Source organism: Jaculus jaculus, chromosome 7, assembly GCF_020740685.1.
Source record: "Jaculus jaculus isolate mJacJac1 chromosome 7, mJacJac1.mat.Y.cur, whole genome shotgun sequence".
Taxonomy (NCBI): Eukaryota; Metazoa; Chordata; class Mammalia; order Rodentia; family Dipodidae; genus Jaculus; species Jaculus jaculus.
In genome coordinates this window covers 139019041-139040109 of record NC_059108.1, presented here as the reverse complement: position 1 = coordinate 139040109, position 21069 = coordinate 139019041, and the positions used below count along the sequence as shown (strand labels likewise).

The 21069-nt window shown below is 40.4% G+C and overlaps 1 protein-coding gene across 28 annotated transcripts in view; it reads left to right on the top strand.

Annotated features, from left to right (window-relative positions):
• The window catches only part of Nrxn3 (neurexin 3), a 1695425-nt gene that overhangs the window by 804243 nt on the left and 870113 nt on the right, over positions 1–21069 (top strand). For all 28 annotated transcript variants that reach the window (XM_045154245.1, XM_045154244.1, XM_045154227.1 and 25 more), the window contains 4 exons: positions 7412–7531; positions 17642–18023; positions 19309–19499; positions 20433–20606. In XM_045154245.1, the coding sequence (XP_045010180.1) occupies positions 7412–7531; positions 17642–18023; positions 19309–19499; positions 20433–20606 (867 nt within the window). The remainder of the gene's footprint in view (positions 1–7411; positions 7532–17641; positions 18024–19308; positions 19500–20432; positions 20607–21069) is intronic.

Genomic DNA, 21069 nt, shown 5'->3' with positions numbered 1-21069 from the left:
TTTCAAGACCTAGATACTTTTCCTAATGCATAAAACATTTTCTTGGTTTGGGGTAGTATATTCTCTTCCATAAGGAACAGAAATGGATGCCAAAAAGTACAGTTGTTTACAAAGTAAAAGGAGAGCTAAACTACTGGGGAGGTAACTCCCCCCCATCCCCGAGCTAGGAGAGTATAGAAGGCTGAGAAGGGATGGGTAGCAATAAAGAAGTCAGAAAAGGAAGATGTATGTCATCTTCCTTAATTCCTCTTTAAAATAAAATATGTTTTCTAGATGTTTCTACTTATAACTGGATATATATATATGTATATATATATATATATATATATGTGTGTGTGTATGTATATATATATATATATATATATATATCTCCAACATTCAGATCAAAGGAGTCATTTGATAAGGAAACATACTTAAGTTGGATAGATATGAGGGAATAGTATAGGGGAAGGTTATAGTGAAAATATTTTTTAATATTTTATTTATGAGATAGAACAAGAGATAGAGACAGACATAAAGAGGCAGACACAGAGAGAGTGAGCATGGCCACACCAGGGCCTCCTGTCATTGCAAACTAACTCCAGACACACATGCTGTTTGTGCATTTGGCTTTATGTGGGTCCTGGGGAATAGAGCCTGGGCCAGCAGGCTTTGCAATCTATCATCTTCAACCTCTGAGCTATCTCTGCAACCCTAGGAAAAGTCGTTTTTAGCTCAATCTCCTACAGCTTTAAGTCTATTACTGATACTAACAAGAAGATCCTATAGTCAGACATCTAAAGCATCATAACAACTTAAATTATCAGAAATGTCCAAATTACTATGAATCATGCCTTAACAACAGTGGGAAAAGTTCTTGGGTATTATGTAGTTTTAAAAAATGAACAGGTCTGCACCACAATATCCACAAAAGAATCTTTCTGCCTGTTCTTGAGCAAATGGCCGCCTCTCTTGAAAAGTGGCTTCATGGAACGAGATCATCACAAGAAACCTTGGATTGCTTGGCCCTCAGTTCGCCACCACTGGGCAGGCTGTAAATTGATGGTACTACACAGTTCTCACTGGAAATTGGGAACAAGAGTCTTTTTTTTGCGGAGTTATTTATCCTTTTGGAATATATGTTTCCAGACTCATTCCATTTCAAAATTAAGATGCTCCATCCAGCTAAAGTAGATTTGTGAGTTCATTTCACGTGTGGTCACAGTGTGCATACATATCCTATGGGGCAGACTGTTTGCTTTGTTTATGTGAGCATGGGGTGTAGTACTTAACTGAACACATGAAAGAAAATGAAAAGAGGAAGGAAAAGATAGGGGGAGGAAAATAGAAAGAAGAAGAAATCTGTAAGCAGCCCCAAAACCTTGTGTCAGCAGTAGACAGTGGCGACCTAAGGGACAGACTTACCTTGTACTCAGGAAACCAGGTAAGCAGTGGGCCTAAATGGGCATGTCTCAGCATCAGGAAACTGCCAAGAACTGCCGTTAAGTGTGAGGCCAGGTAGAAATGACACAATAATGGAAGTAAGTTCTTGGAGCTAAGTAAGTTCTTGGCCTCCATCTTTCCTTTTCCAGTTAAGTTTGCCTGTCTCTACCTAGCTTCTCAGCCTCCAACCTAGGAGCTAACAGTGCTTTCTGTGTGTCCTTCTCTCCTTTATTCAAAGCCCTCCTTTTAAACTAGTCCCCTAGTCCTGTTGACTCTGATTCTAAAATGCCTCCCAAAGCTCACCACTTCCATTTTCACTGCTGTCACTTTCACCGCCTGACGTGATCAGCTTCATGAGAGATTTCCTTGTGTCCACTGCAGACCTTCTTTGGTCCAAGTACCCATAGCAGTGACTGAGTTTTTTAAAAACTTAAATTAGGCTATGTTTCCATTTTGCTTTAAACATTCCAAAACTTCCAGCTGCTTGTAGAACAGTAGTCAGGCTGTGTCACATGTCATCTAGGGTCTCATGGAGTCAGGTCTCTACATATACGACCACATTCATCCCTCTCTCTCTCTCTCCATTTAAAATGGAGTTTGGTCCCTCCATGAAGCCCATGAGCTTCTGTTCTTGCTCTTACTAGAGCTTTGGGCATTTTCATTTCAAGGAATTCATAATAACAACAGAGAGAGACCACTATAGATAATCCTTTCTGGAACATTCTATAAAGTACCCAATCCATCTATCCTGCCTCTCACTCCCAATTACTTTTCATCAACTTATTCTGTGCTATTTTCCTCACATAACTCAACTAGATCTAAAATTATATCACATTTCTCACTTTGCATGTTGCTTGTCAGATTTCTCCACTCTACCCCATGAGGGTAGGGAGCCTTTCTATCCTGTTCATTTTATCTTGAACACTCAGAATGGTGCCTGTCCCCACCTGACGCTCCATAACATCTACTAGCTACAAGAGTAGATATAGTCCTTTAACACAGTGCCATGAGTGTGCAGCAGTGTACGGTTAGCCCTGGGGAAGCAGAGGACAAGCCCCAGGGAGGAGTATCGTTAATCTTAGCTATACACCTGTTACATGTGACAGGCCTCCAAGATTGGTCTTACTTTTTCAAGCATGATAAAAATAACGGTGGTGATACTTTTGTGGGCTTTAACTGGAAGCTGGGTCTTCCCAAGGTACATGTGCTTGTGCTGGATAGCTAGGTCACTTGTCTTCTCACATGCCACTGAGAGACTTCCTGATAGAAGACTTGCGGAGAGCTCTGTGTGCCTTGCATAGCAGTCATGGAACATACCTTCACTTTCCCTGAGGCTGGAGGACTCCGGTGGGAATGAAGTGATCTAACTGAGGTATTTTGCCAACATGTTTCTAAAAGGTAATCTGAAAATCCATGCTTTAGAAATGAGTTTATGAAAATTGAGTTTTTAAGTGTAGAACAACAAAACCAAGTCAAACACCTACTCAGTCATTTTGGATTTTTGTGGGCAGAACATAAACAATACCGCACCCCATCCAGTCTCTCCCCACCCCCCCATCTTCATCTTCTTTCTTCAATCTCTCTCTTTTCTTCTTATCCCTATGTAATTTATCCTTTCTGGGAAAGATGGGTGATAAAGTAAGTGATACTCAGATTTTAGTAGAATGCTTGTCATGGCTCAGCCTAACCAAAGATGCAAGTGGAAATAAAGGTAAGTGTTTTCCTCATAAACACCTTTTGTTTTCTTTAAATCTAACAGTTAACAATTTTTTATGCATGTATTTATCATACCATACAGATGTATAATTATATGTAATTTTCACTTTTCCCTTCTAAGAGAAAATTTCATATTTTTATGCATTCTTAGATTCATGTGAAATATGGTTCAAGGCAAATCAAATTAATGTTTTTATTTCTTTCCCAAATTAAAAGAAAAATATTTAGGTAAAAAAAAAAAAGTGATATCGGCATAGCTGATGCTACCTCTTCCCATCCCCTTCCCAAAGCAAAAAAGTTCCTGAATGTTCCCTGTCCACTTTAGAAACAGTTCTTCATGACAGATGGAAGGAATTTCTACTCCCTGCATATGAGCAAAACCAATGGGTTTATCTGGCGTGGTCAGATTATAAAAATATATTGACAAAAAATATGTGTTAGGGAGAATGTTTAGTTTTTCTGATTGTAATTGCTCCTGGGGGGAATAACCAATTCATATAATATGAACAGTATGTTTTCTAAACATAGACCAAAAACAGTTTAAAACAATAAAATTCCAAAGTTTACCTTGTGCAGGTCTTCCAAGAGGGGGGAAGACTGATAACCTCTGTTGTCATCCTCCAAGCAGACAGCGGTGATTTGATGTTTTATTTTGAGTCTGTTGTTAGCTCTTGTTTTTTAAATGTACAGCTTCCATAGCATTACTGTAAAAGATCAAGAAAACAATCTAGCCAGTGTATTTCATCCCGAATTCCACTCCTTGTTTTCCATGCCACCTTCCTCAGAGAATTAGGACTTGTTCACGGAGGCAATGCTTTTTCTCCAAGAGATGATGCTACATGTAACTAGAGTAGTGAGCAGGGAGTGTTACTGAAAAAAAAAAAATCATTCATTAAACCTTTGTTTTATAATAGCAACATGTTCAGCAATCCACTCTTACAAACTCTGGATCACAGAAATCTTCGCCAGTGATTTTTCTTCTTTATTCCAAGCATGAATGTCATTATCTGGAAAATTCAACTTGGTGCCAGATAATGCATGGGTTTTTCCTCTATTTCAGTCCAGCAGTGACAGTTCAAGCATTCTAAGGAGAATCAGAGTTTCCCTGTGACCAAATTGATTATTTGAACTGTAAAAGAGGGAAAATGCATCTGTACATGCATGCAAAATGGACCCAGTTAATAAAAGAAGAATGCCAGAAAATGTATTGCGTTGAGGTTTTTGTTGTTGTTGTTGTTGTTGTTGTTGTTATTGTGCTTGAACTTCCATTTTAAATTCCAATTTAAAAAATATGCCTTAAGTATTTTTCTGCTTCTTCCTGTCTGGGCTATCATCCCCTGTAAGCAAGGAGAGCTCCTTCTCTTCTTTGGTTCAATCATGCTGCTTCATTGGCTTTTTGTGTGGATCTTCCTGAAGAAACCCTCCCTGGACCAGAGCTTTCTGCTTTAAGAGATATGCCTGCTTGGTTTGACCTTCATCTTGTATCACTTATCAGTTGACTCTCATGTTTAGGCTCAAGATTAGACTTGCCCTTCCTCTGTGCTTGCCTCAGTTTCCAGACACATCTAGATATCACTTTTTCCCCTAATACAATGACTGGACACTGTGGCTTGATGAAGGAAGAATACCACTGACTCTTTGCTTCTGAGGCTGATGCTAAGAGCTTTGCAAACACTCATATGATGCATCTTTTTGTTGCTTTACAGCAAGTTTATAAGAGCCTTTACCACTGTGTTTAGATAAGTGTGAATCTTCTTTTCCCTACTCTTAGAGTCATGAGAACTAGGGGTGTTAGGTATAAGAAAATATCAAGGCAATGAGAAGTTTTGACTCTTTTTTTTTCAATCTTTTTAAAGATAGATAATCACATACAAAAGCTGTAAAGTCAAATGGACAGTTACATCCTTGTGTTTATATCTACATATATGTTCAGGACATTGCAAGCGCTGAGGTACCCGCAAAATGTTGTCATCGTTTAGAACATTTTGCCGTACAGTTCTGCGGCTAGTCGCAGTGCCCCCGGACTGCCTGTGTTTGTGCTCATTACTCTGTCTCTTATCTTGTTCCCCAATCATAAAAACTAAGTGATGTGCAAAAAATTGCCTGAGCAGCAGATGCCACCTTCTAGGAGATATTTGAAGCGTCGCGTGTCTCTCACACTTCTGCCTCCCCATAGCCAGCACACTGCCCATCACTCTTGCTCTGTTTGTTCTTACTGAAGCATTTGCATATAGAATAAAGAGAATAGAAAGACAAAAACACAAAACGCGGATTTGTTTGTTCTGGGAACATCTGTTCTTGTTGTGAAGTACCCACATGAGGTGGTCCATTTTCTTCCCATGCCCCCTCCATTTGCCGTTGTCGAGGCAGAGAGGCAGCGGCTGCACCCATCTTAGACTTGGGTTGAAGGAGGTAGAGAACCGGTCTGCCCAGGAAGCTGAAATGTGAAGGAAATCCCGTTCTAATGCAGACAGGTAGGACAACCGGGAACAAAAACAGGCTTACGCATGAAAAGAAGCTGAGACGAAACATAAAATGTATCATTGTACAATTGTTTTCCCCTAAGATTTCCTGAACTATTTCATGGTATCACTACCCAATTTTGGATGCAATGACTCCTGTTTAAGTTTCTTCACTGGATGATTAAGATTCTTACTAATCTGGCTGCACTTAGGCTGTAGACACATACTGAAAAAAATATAAATTCAAAGTATTTGCTATATATGATGTCATTAAAATAGCCCTTTCTGCTGTAAGGTATTCTTTTTTCAAGAGAAGAATTCTCCCAAACTTTTCTGTCATAACTCTATCAACTAGCAGAAATAGGAATACGAGTAACTCAAAACTCAAAGATTAAAATCTCAAATTATTTGGAGATTTCTACCCAGCTGATACTAACATGTTCTTCCCTAAGGAATCCATCGTGCTTTCCTCATACACTGTCTTTCCTCAAAACCAGTTTGAGGCATAAAGCCATCCACATAGTGGCCAATTCACTCAGATGTAGCTAACCAGCACCTCTGCATGGCCTCAGCTAACCTTCACAATAAATTTGACTTCCTCCAACTCTCCTGGATCTCTGTCTTTAAATTCATATCCTAATCCAATCATGAAACTTACTCCGAGGTTGCATGACTATGTTTTTCACTTTCTGACTGGATTTACTCATTATACACATTCTTATGTGTCATGAAAATATTTTCTCTTTCTCGGTGAATTACTAGAATGCTTCAGGATCTCATTGTCTTCCCAGTTTTTGTTTTGTTTTGCTTTTAGTATTTGCTTGTTTGTCTTTTTGCCCCTAAGTGTCACAGTTCTTTGTTGCCCTCATTGTTGATCATCTTGAACATGTATCTCTTGAGAAAATTTGGCTGTATTCCTTTACTTAGTGGCAATTAATTTCAGACATTCTTCTGACTTAAAATGGTTGAAATTTTTAATTTTTTTTTTTTTTTTTTTTTACAAGGTAGGGTCTCACTCTGGTCCAGGATGACCTGGAATTAACTTTGTCATCTCAGGGTGGCCTTGAACTCATGGCGATCCTCCTACCTCTGCCTCCTGAGTGCTGGAATTAAAGGCATGTGCCACCACGCCCAGCTAAATTTTTTAATTTTATTTTTCTTTCATTCTTTTATGTTTTTGGTTCTCTATTGGAGGATGAGGAACAATGAGATAAACCTGGGGCCCTCATATTCCCTTCAGGAGCAGTACATTTAGTGAAGTTTAAATACTGACATGATTTCTATTGTAGTGTTTTCTATTATGATCTTTGTGGTTGCTTAATTCTGTTTAGGACCATGAGATAAAGGGATTAAGGCAGCACCTATAATAGTGCATAGGTTTTCTTTGTTTATTTGTTTGTTTCTCTCACCCAATTGGTGAGTATCTTTGAAAAGCCAGACTGGTATACTATGACCTTATAACCAAATGATTATAAGCATTAAAACAAAGAAATTCATTTTGAAGTCTAAGACTTTAAGAAATCACACATGATTCCTATTTGCTGTATATGTCCGTAGTGCCCTTGGCGTTTCAAAACAGTGCATCTATAGATGAAGAGGGGGCGCGTGCCCTTCACTCTGTGATGGGCCTTTGCACTGTCACTGAGAATTCTGCTCTGGAGACCACTGAGAAGGAGTCTGTGAGCTTGGGGGAGCAAGCAGGATCCTTGACTATCCTGGGTCATGTGTGCCCGTGTGGCTTTGACAACTCTAATGCTCTAAGCAGTCCTTTGAGAAACGATTCTAACTTTGGCACCTGACATCATTCTTAGGCAAAGGACCCGAGACCCTGTATGCAGGGCAGAAGCTCAATGACAACGAATGGCACACCGTTCGGGTGGTGCGGAGGGGGAAAAGCCTTAAGTTAACGGTGGATGATGACGTGGCCGAAGGTGAGTGCATAGGCACGGCTGTGGAGAACCGTGTCTGTTTACTCTCACTGACTTGCCTTTCCTTCTCTCTTGGCAACCCCCTTTTGCTAAGTGGAGGTTGCAACTCACGTTCACTGTGGACAAGGTCGGGGGGGGGGGGGGCTAAGGAAATAATCTCCCTCTGTATTTTCAGGATCCTTCCTTTTCTTCTGTCTGTGTCGTTGAACCTCGTAGATCTACGGTGTTCTCTCCTTAGGCACAGAGTCTGTTTGGAGAATAGATGTTCAGTTTTAAAGGCCCTTCTATTTTTCATAATTCAAAAATCGCTGATCTGTGTGTAATTCTTTCCATCCATGAATGAGTCACTATTTAGTAGACGAAAATGAGCAGTCCAGGAACTGGGAATGTTACAGGGTAATGTGGTAATAAATGTGTGCAGCAGTGTGTGGTAGAATGTGATGAACCAGTTTGGTTTACTTAACTACTCGCACATTTAATTGTTACTCACTGAGTACTTGTTAGGTACCAAGCATGGTTGTGGGAGGAACTGGACATATGGTCCTGTACAAATAGGCAAATCTTCTGTGAAGTACAATTTTGATTTAAAAGGACGTATAAAATAAATTATTCCATGCAGATGGAAAGGAATATTCAGATTCTTACAGTCTACATTTCCTGAAAGACCGTTATATGTCCATGATGTGCTGGAATATTAGAAAGAAATGTAGATATCACCTGATTCCTCACATTGAATCAAGATAGAAGGTTATATGGGACTGTGGTACTTGCAAACAGGTCAAAAATATATCATCATGTAGATGCTAATGTAGATGGGTAGCATAAATTTCAACTAGGAGAGAAGTAAATGGATAAATTAGAAGTGGTTTATTAAGACACATCTTAATAAATTTAATAAATGACTCAGAATTTGATGGGTAAGTATACTTGATCAGGAAGTCATCATAAGTGTGTACTATAATATCCCTGTGGCAAATGTTATCAGGTCCCTATGGGGAAAGAAATCTTGAGGCAGCCTGACATGCATAGAACAGCTAACATTCTCTGAAAAAAGTTGGGAAGGTCACTCACTATTCCTGGACCTAGTCAGATACAGTCAGTGGCCTCAGCCATCTCCCTAGCTTTCTGTGAGCAAGTCAGTCAACGTAGTCAGGACTCTTGGGTTTAATACCATCATGGCTACTACATTGTTTTACTCCTTTAGGATGGAGATGCTAAACCTCTTTGTCTTCGTTTCCTCATTTTTTTTTTTTTTTTCGAGGTAGGGTCTCATTCTAGCCCAGGCTGACCTGGAACTCACTATGTAGTCTCAGGATGCCCTTAAACTCACAGTGATCCTCCCACCTCTGCCTCTCCATAGCTGGGATTAAAGGTGTGTACTACCATGCCTGACCATTTCCTCATTTTTTTTAAACTTGAAATTTATGTTATTTCTAAGGCCCTCTCCAGCATAAATGTCTGTGATGGTGAGTCCCCAAGTGTAATTTTATATTTCTGAGCCCGAGCTTCTATACTTCTGGGACCTATAATCACAGTTGAGCATCAGTGTGAGTGTGCAGGAGTGTATGTGTGTATGCATAGATAAAAGATAGTCTGGGCAGAGAAAGACATCTGGCATGCACCCAGTCAGCATTCAATGCTGTGGTAACTGTCTTAAACCTATCAGTTCTTTTAATCGTCTATAATTCAATCACACTCTTTCAAAATAAATGTTCTTATTGTTATTTTAGAGGAGAGGGATGTGAAATTTAGAGTATTGTAATTAAGCTTCAAATCTATGTCTGTGTGAACCTGCACAACGAAGCTGCTTGCTGTTACTTAGCAATCCATCAAGACAATTTCTCCTTGAGTATATAAAAACCAGGTTGGAGTAGGTTAAGGAGAGCTGAAGAATAGTTTCAAGTGGTAGACTGCAACACCCTGTCCCTCCTGCCTGCTAGACAAAGAAGGTATACGGAGCCATACTCACTATGCAACACCTTCCAATTCCACAGAGACATAACTCAGTAGTGGGTGGTGGTTACTAGTCTACTTACCTAGATTTAACAAATGAATGTTTAAAAAAAAATGAGAGAAAAAAATGGTTCTTAACCTGCTCTCAACCTACATTAATTATTTAATCATCTCCGTGAGCTGCGAGGGGGAACAAGAGGCTGAAAATGCCATGGCTGTGCCTTGCACGTCCTTTGTTAAAGCCTTTGGGTTTGTTGGGTTAATCCCAGGGCGATACCATCTATAGCATGCTGTGAATATAGCAGCCACTAGGTGGCACCCTCACCCAGTCTCTCCAAGCAGTTAAATTCCTTTTCTTTTTCCTTGGAAAACACATGCCCTGAAAGCGCATTCATAAAGAAGGGCAGAGCCGAGGGTGCTGTAATTCCCTGTCTTGATCATTATCCTTTTATAGAACCTTTAGAATGAAGGTAATTATGACTTGTGCTTTCTGTTACCGCGAATAATTAGAAAGCAGGGCCACACCATGGAATGTCCAAGTCGGGCAATAATGTGATTTGAAATTAATGAAGCTCTTTCACTTTCAGTCAAACCCCCTACTTCACTGCTGATGGAAGAAAGCAGCAATAAGGATAAAGAAAATCGGGAGGGGGAAAGAGTTATTTGGCTTGTGCGCTATAACCTTGGGTTGCTTTGTACAGTGAAATGGATTTGGGAATTTTAATTTTAGTTCACAGAAGTCATAAAATCAGGCAATGAATCTAAAATACACACAGTCCCCAGGTTATTAAGTGGTGTCTTATTGGGCTTATTTAGTAATCCCTTTCATGCTGTTTAAGGTCCCCCAGTGTGCCAAATTTCCTACTAGTTTGTAGAACTGATGTAAAGAATAGGCCAAGCTCATATGAAATCAAAAGCAAAGAAAGAAATATTCTTCGACCTGGTGTTTTTCATTTATTATAGTATAATTGTATTCTTGGAAAAGTATTAAGTTCAGTTGACAGTTAATAAGGCTTGATTGATTGATGGGGCTGGATTTCAGTTATTAAGAACAAATCAAAAGAACACCTCACTTGGGTTATGCTCCTCAGAATGGGAACCTGGAGAGCCTGAACCTCCCACTGGACCCAGAACTTCTTGCTCATATCAAGATCCAACTCTCTTTCCATGACTCTGGTCCAAGTTGACTTTTCCCTCCCCAGCCCAAGGTGTAAAAAAGCGATTTTTTAAAATGTTATTTTTATTTATTTATTTATCTGATAGAGAAAGAGGGAGAGAAGGAGAGAGAGAGAGAATGGGCAGGCCAGGGCCTTCAGCCACTGCAAAGGAACTCCAGACACATGTGCCCCCTTGTGCATCTGGCTAAAGTGGATCCTGAGGTATTGAACCTGGGTCCTTTGGCTTTGCAGACAAATGCCTTAACTGCTAAGCCATCCCTCCAGCCTGATTTTTTTTCTTTCAAATTTTTCCATGAAAAAACTTGTATCTCACATTATTAAAAAGTTGCTAAAATGGAAATGGGGAAATGGGAAATGCAAGGTCAAAAGTGAAGTTTTTTCCCACAGTACTTGTTAGCGTCCCTTAATAAGCTCATTACAGCACTGATCATCAGTAACTGAGTACAACCTCCTCTTACAGTGCAGCGTCTTCCCACACTTGTTTTTTTGTTTTTTTCTCCTTTTTTAAGTACTGACTGCAAAGGGTTTGGTACCAGGGGATCTGAAGAATTGTGGATGAAATGTGAAGGTCCTTCAGTGGTGCTTTATAATCTCATTTTTGTTAACTTCTCCCCCATATCTGGGAGCTATGGGAGGTCAAGTGGCTTTCTCTCAGCTTTCCCATCATTTATCATTATTATTGCATTTTCTTCCCCTAAGCTATTAGTGTTGACCAGGAACCACGAAGTAGAAATGATGATTGGAAGCCTGAGCCCCAAGCATATGTCTCAGATGTGAGATTCTTCCCCCTGGCCCAGGGATGCTTGCTGAATCAGGCTCCCCTGCTGCATGTCATGAGCAGCAAGGTGGGCCATACTTAAAAAAAAAAAAAATAAAAGAGCTTATTTTTCAAATAACTTGAACATGCTTGAAACATGTAAAAGAAAGGAAAACAGCAACTGCAGCATGATTCACACTAGCTAATATTTTAGCTCTATCCTGAGTACTTTGTGTGCACTGACACCATCAATCCTGGACAATTTCATGCCTATTCCATACATGGGATGTTGAGGCATAACTTAGGTAACTACCCTACGGTGATCCAGTAAGGAAGACAGACAGAGGGAGTGTAGCCCCAGAGTTTGCCTGCTCATCCAGTAGGGCCTCATAGGAGTGACAGATTGCATTTGGCCAATATTTTCTGTGGGTTCACGCTCTTCACCAACAGGAAGATTGGTGCGTAGACAGCTTGTAACTTGTCAGTGAAAGACAGACGTGAGTGTGCAACCAGAAAATGATATAATCAGGCTGCTGTGCTCTAGGGAAGGTGCAGAACACATTATCCTGAGCATGATGGAATGGCATTGTGATACAGGGCCAAGGGAAGGAGGTATGAATCATTCCAACGATCTGAATTACCATTTCACTTTCTCAACTCCATCTACTGCTTTCCCTGGACAAGGATGTGGAGAATCAATCATGTTCTTTTTTTTTATTATTTCTAAATTGTTTTCTTCCCTTGTAAGTTGATTATTTCGAATATTGTATTATCATCATCATCATTATTAGCAACATATTTTGTATTGATACATCATATGTTGGTACTCTCTTTGCCCTCGTCCCTGTCCTCATTTTCCTGGGGACCCTCCTCAGTGAGGTTGCAGGTATTCCCTATGGGGTTGTGGGTTATGCAACGTGGGAGCAGCAGACAGTTATTGTTTTTGGAGGGAGGAGATGGAATGCCTCTGGGCATGATGTCTCAACCTGTGGCTCTTACATTCTTAAGCCCCCTCTTCTACAAAATTCCCTGAGCCATATTGGGTGTGTTTTAAGTCTACTTTAGTAATGAGCTCAGAGGAGCCTCTGGATCTCTGCTTTGGTAGGTGTTGAGTATCCTCAGGGTCTGTTTCCTTTACCCTAGTGCTGATTATCAAGTTCACCATGTAAGCAGCATTCTTGCTCATCTCCCAATTCCTCTGTAGTTTCAGCTGTGGCCTGACCAAAGTAAGAGGGGTAATTTATCTCCTCGGGTGGCACTGCCTTCTGGATAAAGAACAGATTCTCCAATGAAGAGTGAAGTCAGCATAGTTTAAATGGGATAAGCATTATTAACTTAGGGAGAATTTGATGTATGTCATCCTTCTTTTAGCTAAAGACTAATGAAAGCTTGACACTAGACAGCATAACCTTTGTCTCTATGGGATTCTGACCTTGTACTCAATCCCAGATATGGGATCCTTTACACTGACCAGATCTCTTAGCCAACCTGAAAGCTGTTGGTTACTCACCAAGGCTGTGTGCCACTACTGCACTGGTATGTACCTCCTGTTAGGGTGTTTGCTTCTGAGTAGGTCAGACCTCTGATGGCTCACACTGTTGTCAGCCACTTTCCCCCAGTAGCTTGTTTGGGGCTTTCCAGCACTAGATGGGCTAACCACCTGGGAACTAGCTCTCTTGCAGATTCCAGCCAGGTCTCTCCATGCTCTGTGTTGGCAGCATATGGTGTCTTCAACAATAGGGTTTTACCTTTTGCCTCCATTGGGTAATCAAGTGCTTTGACAGAAACATGTCTTGATTTGGGAACCTTTGGGATCTCTGTGATCAACAGTTATTCTTCTAAGACAGTATGGTGTACCTTCAAGGTGTACATACCTAGGTAGACTGTGGGGTCTGTGCATTTGTGTTCAATGGATAGGTCTTCCGTTCACTGTCTATGAGAACCTTGCTCAATCTGCTTCCTTTTTCTACACTAACTCCCTTTACCTCTCATGCAAGATAATGCTGTGCATACCAATGGCAGTGCTGACTCTGGTGATCCTTAACTCACCAGAGCAGTGCAGAGAGGGAACAGTCGGTCTTGGTTTCACTTTGATAATTCTTTATCACTTCTCTTCCCTCTGAGGGAAGAGGATGAATGAAGGTTCCATTCAGGTGTCACTGAATGAAAGGAAGTTTGGTCATCATACAAAACTCAGGAAAGCAGGATTTCCACTTCCTAATATTAGATTACCTAACACATAGACATTTTAAAAAAAAAATTCAATCCTTTTGGCAATGTCTTCAATTTTTAAAATATTTTTATTTATTTTAAGCAGACACACACAGAGTGAGTGAACTAGAGAGAGATTGAGCACACCTGGGCCTTCAGCTGCTACAAAAGAACTCCAGATGCACGTGCTACTTTGTGCATCTGGCTTTACCTGGGTACTGGAGAAACAACCCCAGGTCATTAGGCTTTGCAGGCAAGCATCTTAACCACAGAGCCATTTCTCCAGTCCCAGGCTTCAAATTGAAATTGATCTTTTTCATGCTTTTCTAATTTGGACCAGCATCACCTTTTGTTCCTTTCTTCCCCTTCCAGCCTTACAGTGGATCTATTTCCTGGGTCACCCTAAACCCTCAGTAGTCTATTACCCTGGGCTACTAAGCTATGCTCTTGAATTCCCTCCTGAGCTCATCTTCCTCTACATATCCAAATTCTCCGTGTCTCATCTCTTTCAACCCAATGCCTTTTTTTCTTGTCTTATAAAATTGATGTTCTAGTGAGCAGAATTTCCCAAGCCCTCAGGTCTCAGGTGAGTTTATCGAGAATTTCTCTAAAAGCTTCTAGTGGAATTTAAAAGTGTCTCATCAGATTCCCCATGGAGCCCAGAGACAAACCCTTTGGGTCACCAGGGGTTGATCCCAATTGTCACTTCGTACTTTTCACTGTTGGTTTTTTGTTCGGTGGATTTGAGTTAGCATTGCTAGCACAATGCAGTTCCTCTGACCCCCACACCTTGGCTGTGATCCCCTGAACATCACTCTCCAACCCTAGCCTCTGGAATGAATGGATAGCCCAAATTGGAATTGAGTCTTATTTCAATTGCTTTGCTATTTGTAGAACATGTTAGTTTAGGTTGTTACTTTACATTTTCCTAGCCATTGAAATTATCCAAAATAGGTAATATTGAACATTGATTTTTCCTATCCAATTGTTTAGAAATTTATGCTGCATGTTTGTTTTGTTGTAAACCGAGTGTATATATTTAAGCTAATGGAAATCATTTTACTTTTGCTTATATTAAAAGAGTAATATTTCACTAATTGTCAAAACACTGACAAAATACTAATAAAATGAAAATATTATTTTTGTGCTAATTTTAAAATCTTTGAATCACCTCTGAATTTATTCCTGAAGAGATGAAACCTACATTTAACATTAATGGTGTGGAGAAATTTTTCAGATGTGATTGAATTTTTCAGACACAAGTTATCCAGGAAAATGTGCACCTTACCCTTGTCAATTTCTGGGTTGATAGTGGCAAGGAAAAGCAAGACATATGAGAGTCAAATGCCATTTTAAAAATATTTATTATTTATTTATTTATAAACAGAGAGGGGGGGATTAATGGGCACCTCTTGCCACTGCAAATAAGCTTCAGATACATGTACCGCTTTGTGCATCTGGCTTTTTGTGGGTGCTGGATAATTAAACCCAGGGTGTCAGGCTTTGCAAGTTTCTGCTTGTGAACACTGAGCTATCTCTCCATCCCCAAATCTCATTTTATTAATGATCATTCTGATACTAAAATTTAGCCTGCATCTACTACATTTCAGAATTAAAATGACTCATCTGAACCTGATTCAGGGCTGAGCAGGTCCTCACAAATGTGAGACTTGCTCCACTAACACCAATGCCATGGATGGGTGAAGAGTTTCTCAAGACATTTTATTCTAGCCAAGAGAAATAAGATGTTCAGGGCTGGAGAAATTGCTTAGTGGCTAAGGTGCTTGCCTGTGAAGCATAAGGACCTACGTTCAATTCTCCAGTACCCACATAAGCCAGATCCGCAGGTGGTACATTGGTCTGGAGTTTGTTTTCAGTGGCTGGAGGTATTGGTAAACCCATTCTCCGTTTCTGTGTGTGTGTGTGTGTGTGTGTGTGTGTGTGTGTGTGTGTGTGTGTCTGTCTGTCTGTCTCTCTCTCTCTCTCTTTCTCAAGTAGAAAATAAAACAATAAAAAACATAAAATATAAGTTCAATGGGGTGAACTATGTGAACATGTTTTCTCCTTGCAGAGTGCCCTCAGTATTTCTGATTACATTGCTCCACTCCTTTTTCCTGCACAGATGCAGAAGGGGGTCTTTATTGCAGTGTCTGCTGTTACTTGAAAGGTAACACGAGAGGGCAGAAGAAGGGGATTTCCTTAACCCTTTTTCTAGCACTAAATGGGTGAATATCACACACTGCGTTTTTATGTATAGCTTTTCTTTGTAAATATCGGGAGAGTCATATACTATTCTGGCTCTATTAATAATGTCTACTTTGATTTTTGTTATGAAAATTTCCCATGTCTGTGTTGATTGCCAACATTCTTCATTCATTACCTCTGCCATAGCTACTCACCAGGTCTACATTAAAAAGGTAAGGAATCCATGTTTTTAAAGGGCAATTAGTCTAAGTACAAATGACAATGAAGGGTCTGTGCTGTCAGTCTCTTGTCAGCTGGAATTCTCAGCTGGAAATATCATAAACCAAACTCCATTATATTAAGTATGAAAGGAAATCTATTGCTACATAGTTTTTGTGTTTTTTTTTTAAAGCCTGAGTATTTTATGGTTGGATGTGAACTCTCAAATGACAACTGTGAGAAGAAACTGTTCTCCTCTGTGGTGTAATATCTTTGGGCTTGCTCTTCTCTCCAGGAAGGTTCTGCCCTTACTGGTTCATACATGGCCTTTGAAAACTCCAGGTTTTCTTCTTACTCCTCACCAAGCCTTGGATATAAAACATTCCTTTTCATTAGTGTTTTAGCAAAACCTTTGGAGCTGAATATCACACAGCTCACTTAGGTGGTTGTTAATCCAGGGCTGCTAATGGTGGGTTAGGAGATTAGCCACCTAAATTGGCACGTTCAGATTCTCAAGCCATATTTCTTAATGGGAGATATAAATATTGGGCAGGAGGGTTTAAGCTATCTATCCAGGAGATTCTAATGTGCATCAATGTTTGAGGACCTCTTTTGACCAAAACCTGTAGTTATGCTGTTAAAAATATATTTGGAAAGGTTGGATAGATGGCTCAGTGGGTAACAGTGCTTGAGACCATCAGAGTCTGATTCATTAGCACTCATGTCAAAAGTGACGTGTGGCTACATATTCCTATAACCCTGGTCATGGTGGGGGTTGGAGACACACGTGAATTGATAAGAGTCAACTGTTTAGCCAATATGACTGAAAACAGAGGCTCCAGGTAAAATGGCAACATCAGGTTTAGGAAGTGACTCCGTCTCCACAGAACATGGAAGGATGACAGAGGTATACACTGTCCTCTGGTTTCTGCTGGTGTTGCACACACACACACACACACACACACACACACACACACACACACCACATACTACACATGTGCCAACAAAGAAAAACAGAAATATATTCTGTAGTCCAACCTGTATAGCTTGATTGCTGTCTGCTTCATCTGGGACACAGTGTTCCAGTGACAAACAAAACAGGAACAAATTACAAATTGCTGGCAGGTAGGACCAACAGATGTTCTACGAAAGCAATGTTTCACAAGTGAGTTGTTACAGAAAGCAATATTCACTGGGAAAATGTGTAAGACTTGTCGGATCTATCTTTACAAGGGTCAGGGAAATGAAAAGTCTCACGTTTTGTATTGGCACGACACTACTTCCCCAGTGGAGGAAACTAAAAGCGTTATCCTGTCCCTTGACTTGTCAGTAGACCGCCATGTTTCTTTCTGTGATGAAGCCTTCCAAGCAGCTGCCTGCACGGACGGGGCAGGTGTATGATTTGAGGTGGGCCAGTGCGCAGCTCTCTGACCAAGGCCAGGTCAGATATATGGTTGAAGCTGTCATGAGCGCTCTGTTATGTAAAGCTGGATATGAATAAAAGATATGGAATATTTTCTGAGGAGACTTGACCCACCCGTATGACAGCATAAGGGCACTACAACAAAACGGTGACTTTTCCTATTTCTACCTCATTTCTGATTTTCCTAGGTACGATGGTGGGAGACCATACCCGCCTGGAGTTCCACAACATTGAAACAGGCATCATGACAGAGAAGCGTTACATCTCTGTTGTCCCCTCCAGTTTCATTGGCCACCTGCAGAGCCTCATGTTTAATGGTCTGCTCTACATTGACTTGTGCAAGAATGGTGACATTGACTACTGTGAGCTGAAGGCTCGTTTTGGGCTGAGGAACATCATTGCTGATCCTGTTACCTTCAAGACCAAGAGCAGCTACCTGAGCCTCGCCACCCTGCAGGCCTATACCTCCATGCACCTCTTCTTCCAGTTCAAGACCACTTCGGCCGATGGCTTCATTCTCTTCAATAGCGGTGACGGCAATGACTTCATTGCGGTTGAGCTAGTCAAGGGGTAAGTAGGAGAGATCACGTAATTTACACTGGATATCTTTGTTCAAGCCCTCCATGCATGTTTTGAAGAAAACTGCCTTATTCACTAACCTCTATTCCCACTAGAAACTCTATTGATAATAAAGATCCTCAAAGTGATTCAGGCTGGAAAGGCAAGAAAGTCATGAATTCATTGAGTGAAATTCCACTGAGTCCATATTATCAGACATTGACCATGAAATATAGTCCTTTGTAACTACAGATTGCAAAGCTTTCTTTTATTTAAAAAAGGCTATGGATGTGCAGTAAAATAAAATGATGCAGATATTTTTTAAATTCTTTTTCTTTTTATTTATTTGAAAGTGATAGACAGAGAGAGAGAGAGAGAGAGAGAGAGAGAGAGAGAGAGAGAGAGAGAGAGAGAATGGGCATGCCAGGGTTTCCAGCCACTGCAAATGAACTCCAGACATGTGCACTGCATCTGGCTAACGTGGGTCCTGGGGAATCGAGCCTTGAACCAGGGTCCTTAGGCTTCATGGGCAAACACTTAACTGCTAAGCCATCTCTCCAGCCCTGATGCAAATATTTTTAACACTAGTATTGGTATTACATTTTTTTAAAAGAAAAAGCCTTTCTTCTAGGAATTATTTTTTAAGAAATTATTTACTTGAGATGAATATATTTTTTTCCTCAAAATAATTGCACATGAACTTCAGACACATGTGCCATTTTATGTGGGTACTGGAGAATTGAACCTTGGCTAACAGGCTTTGCAAGCAAGTTGCTTTAACCATGGAGCAATCTCTCCAGCCTGTCTTCTAGACATTCTGAAACCATGTATTAGAAAATACTAAATCAAGAACAAACCAGGTCCATAATTGATGGCATTTTATTATTGCCTCTAGTGTTATGTATTATAGTAACTGCCTTACTTTTTGGCTGTCTATCATGTTATTGTGTAGTGAAAATCAGTAGACTTGAGCTGGGTGTGGTGGCACACTTCTACACCAGGGAAGTTGAGAGAGGAGGAGATTGAGTTCCAGGCCAGCTGGGCTATATTATGAGATCTGCCTCAGTTAAAAAACAGAAACATATAAGACTATGGATCTAAGAATATGGAGTTGAAATGATGTGTGATAGACTGGTTACTGGCTGCTTTTATAACTAAGAGCTGACTTTGAATTGAACTGGTGTGACATACCTGGCTACCACGGGGGATTTAAAGCCCCGTGCACTGGTTATGTACTCACGGTCACCAAAACATTTCAGGAACTCTCAAGTTACTGAGCGGTTGTGGCTCTTCATAGGTATATACACTATGTGTTTGACCTTGGAAATGGCCCCAATGTGATCAAAGGCAACAGTGACCGTCCTCTGAACGACAACCAGTGGCACAATGTTGTCATCACTCGAGACAACAGTAATACCCACAGCTTGAAAGTGGATACCAAGGTGGTCACTCAGGTCATCAATGGTGCCAAAAACCTGGATTTGAAAGGTAAGCCCTTAGCACGTTTCTTACACTATAAAGTCTGATTTTATTTTTCTTTCCAGGAAAGTTTCAGGTTAGAGCACCATGCAAGATGTTGTACAATGTGTGTTTCCTGCCTTAACAGTGTTTAATTAGACAAATTTTACACACGCCATTCCCCAAAATAATAGCTCATTTTCTATGGTTAAATGTGGGAATATCTGTATGTGGTCTGTCTGAGTGATGAGGCAACGGTGTCACTATGTGCATCTGGCTTTACGTGGATACTGGGGAATCAAATCTGGGCTGAGATAGGCTGGCAGGCTTTGTAAGCCAAGTGTCTTTTACTACTGAGTTACCTCCCCAGACTTACACTGGGGCTATGTCAAAAGAGGGGAGATTTGTAATAAAGAGGAAGACATTTAGGCTGAGTCATTTGCTGTATGAATGATATTGGTAGCAATTTCTTATCCATTTTTAGTCATTTGTAGATATAGACATAAATATATGCATTATGTCTATAAATTACAAAATAGACATATATTCGAAATATACATATATTACAAAGTGAAGATAATAATTGTTACTCTGAGTTGTTAGAATCTTTATAGCATGCTGTAAAACCTCAGTGTGTTATTAATGAGGAATACATAAAATCTTTCAATAAATGTTTCTTTTGTTAAGAATGGTGTTAATCTTTATCATATAATAGGGTCAGAATCTACTTTGTAGAAACGATATGGTCATTAAAATTTGTGAAGTCACGTGTATGAAATGAATGATGGGCAAGAAATATTGCCTTTTGTCTTTTTAACAATTTGTAAACAGGTATTTGTTTATCCAGCTGTCCCACACCCCAGCTGTGTTATAGTTTTCAAAGGAAAAGTCTAATGTGTCTTGTCTTCAATGGTCAAGGCTACCTTTGTCCTTTACTCGATATATTGCTATTTTCCTTTCTAGGTGACCTCTACATGGCTGGCCTGGCCCAAGGCATGTACAGCAATCTCCCAAAGCTTGTGGCCTCCCGGGATGGCTTCCAGGGATGCCTGGCCTCAGTGGACTTGAATGGACGCCTGCCTGACCTCATCAATGATGCTCTCCACCGCAGTGGGCAGATCGAGCGAGGCTGTGAAGGTACAACTTCTCTGATTTTTATGCCACAGCCTTGTTACAAGCACCAAGCCTCCTTGCTTCTCTGCCAGAGCCCCTTTCCTCAGTTTACCGGTTCTTCTCCCATTCCCATTTGCCATCCAGCATTACATAATCACTGGTGTCCTCTTGTCGCTGGTTGAGTATGTTGGGCATGTGCCACAGACTCTGGGAATGTATGTTGGCAGATGTTCTCCAAGGATTACATACTTGCCAACAAGGAACCTTCTCTGCCTTTGACATCAAACTTCTCCCAGTTGGTGCCTTTACTTTCAGAATGGCTGAAAATACATCATAAACTTTCAATTTTTATTTTAGTAAAGACAAAGCTTAAACCAGAGACATTATATGGGTGCCAGCATTATAAAATATGTCTCACTTTGTCTAATAACAGGTACATTATTTCATGTAAATCTATTGGGAGATAGAAAATGATGTCAGCACATCA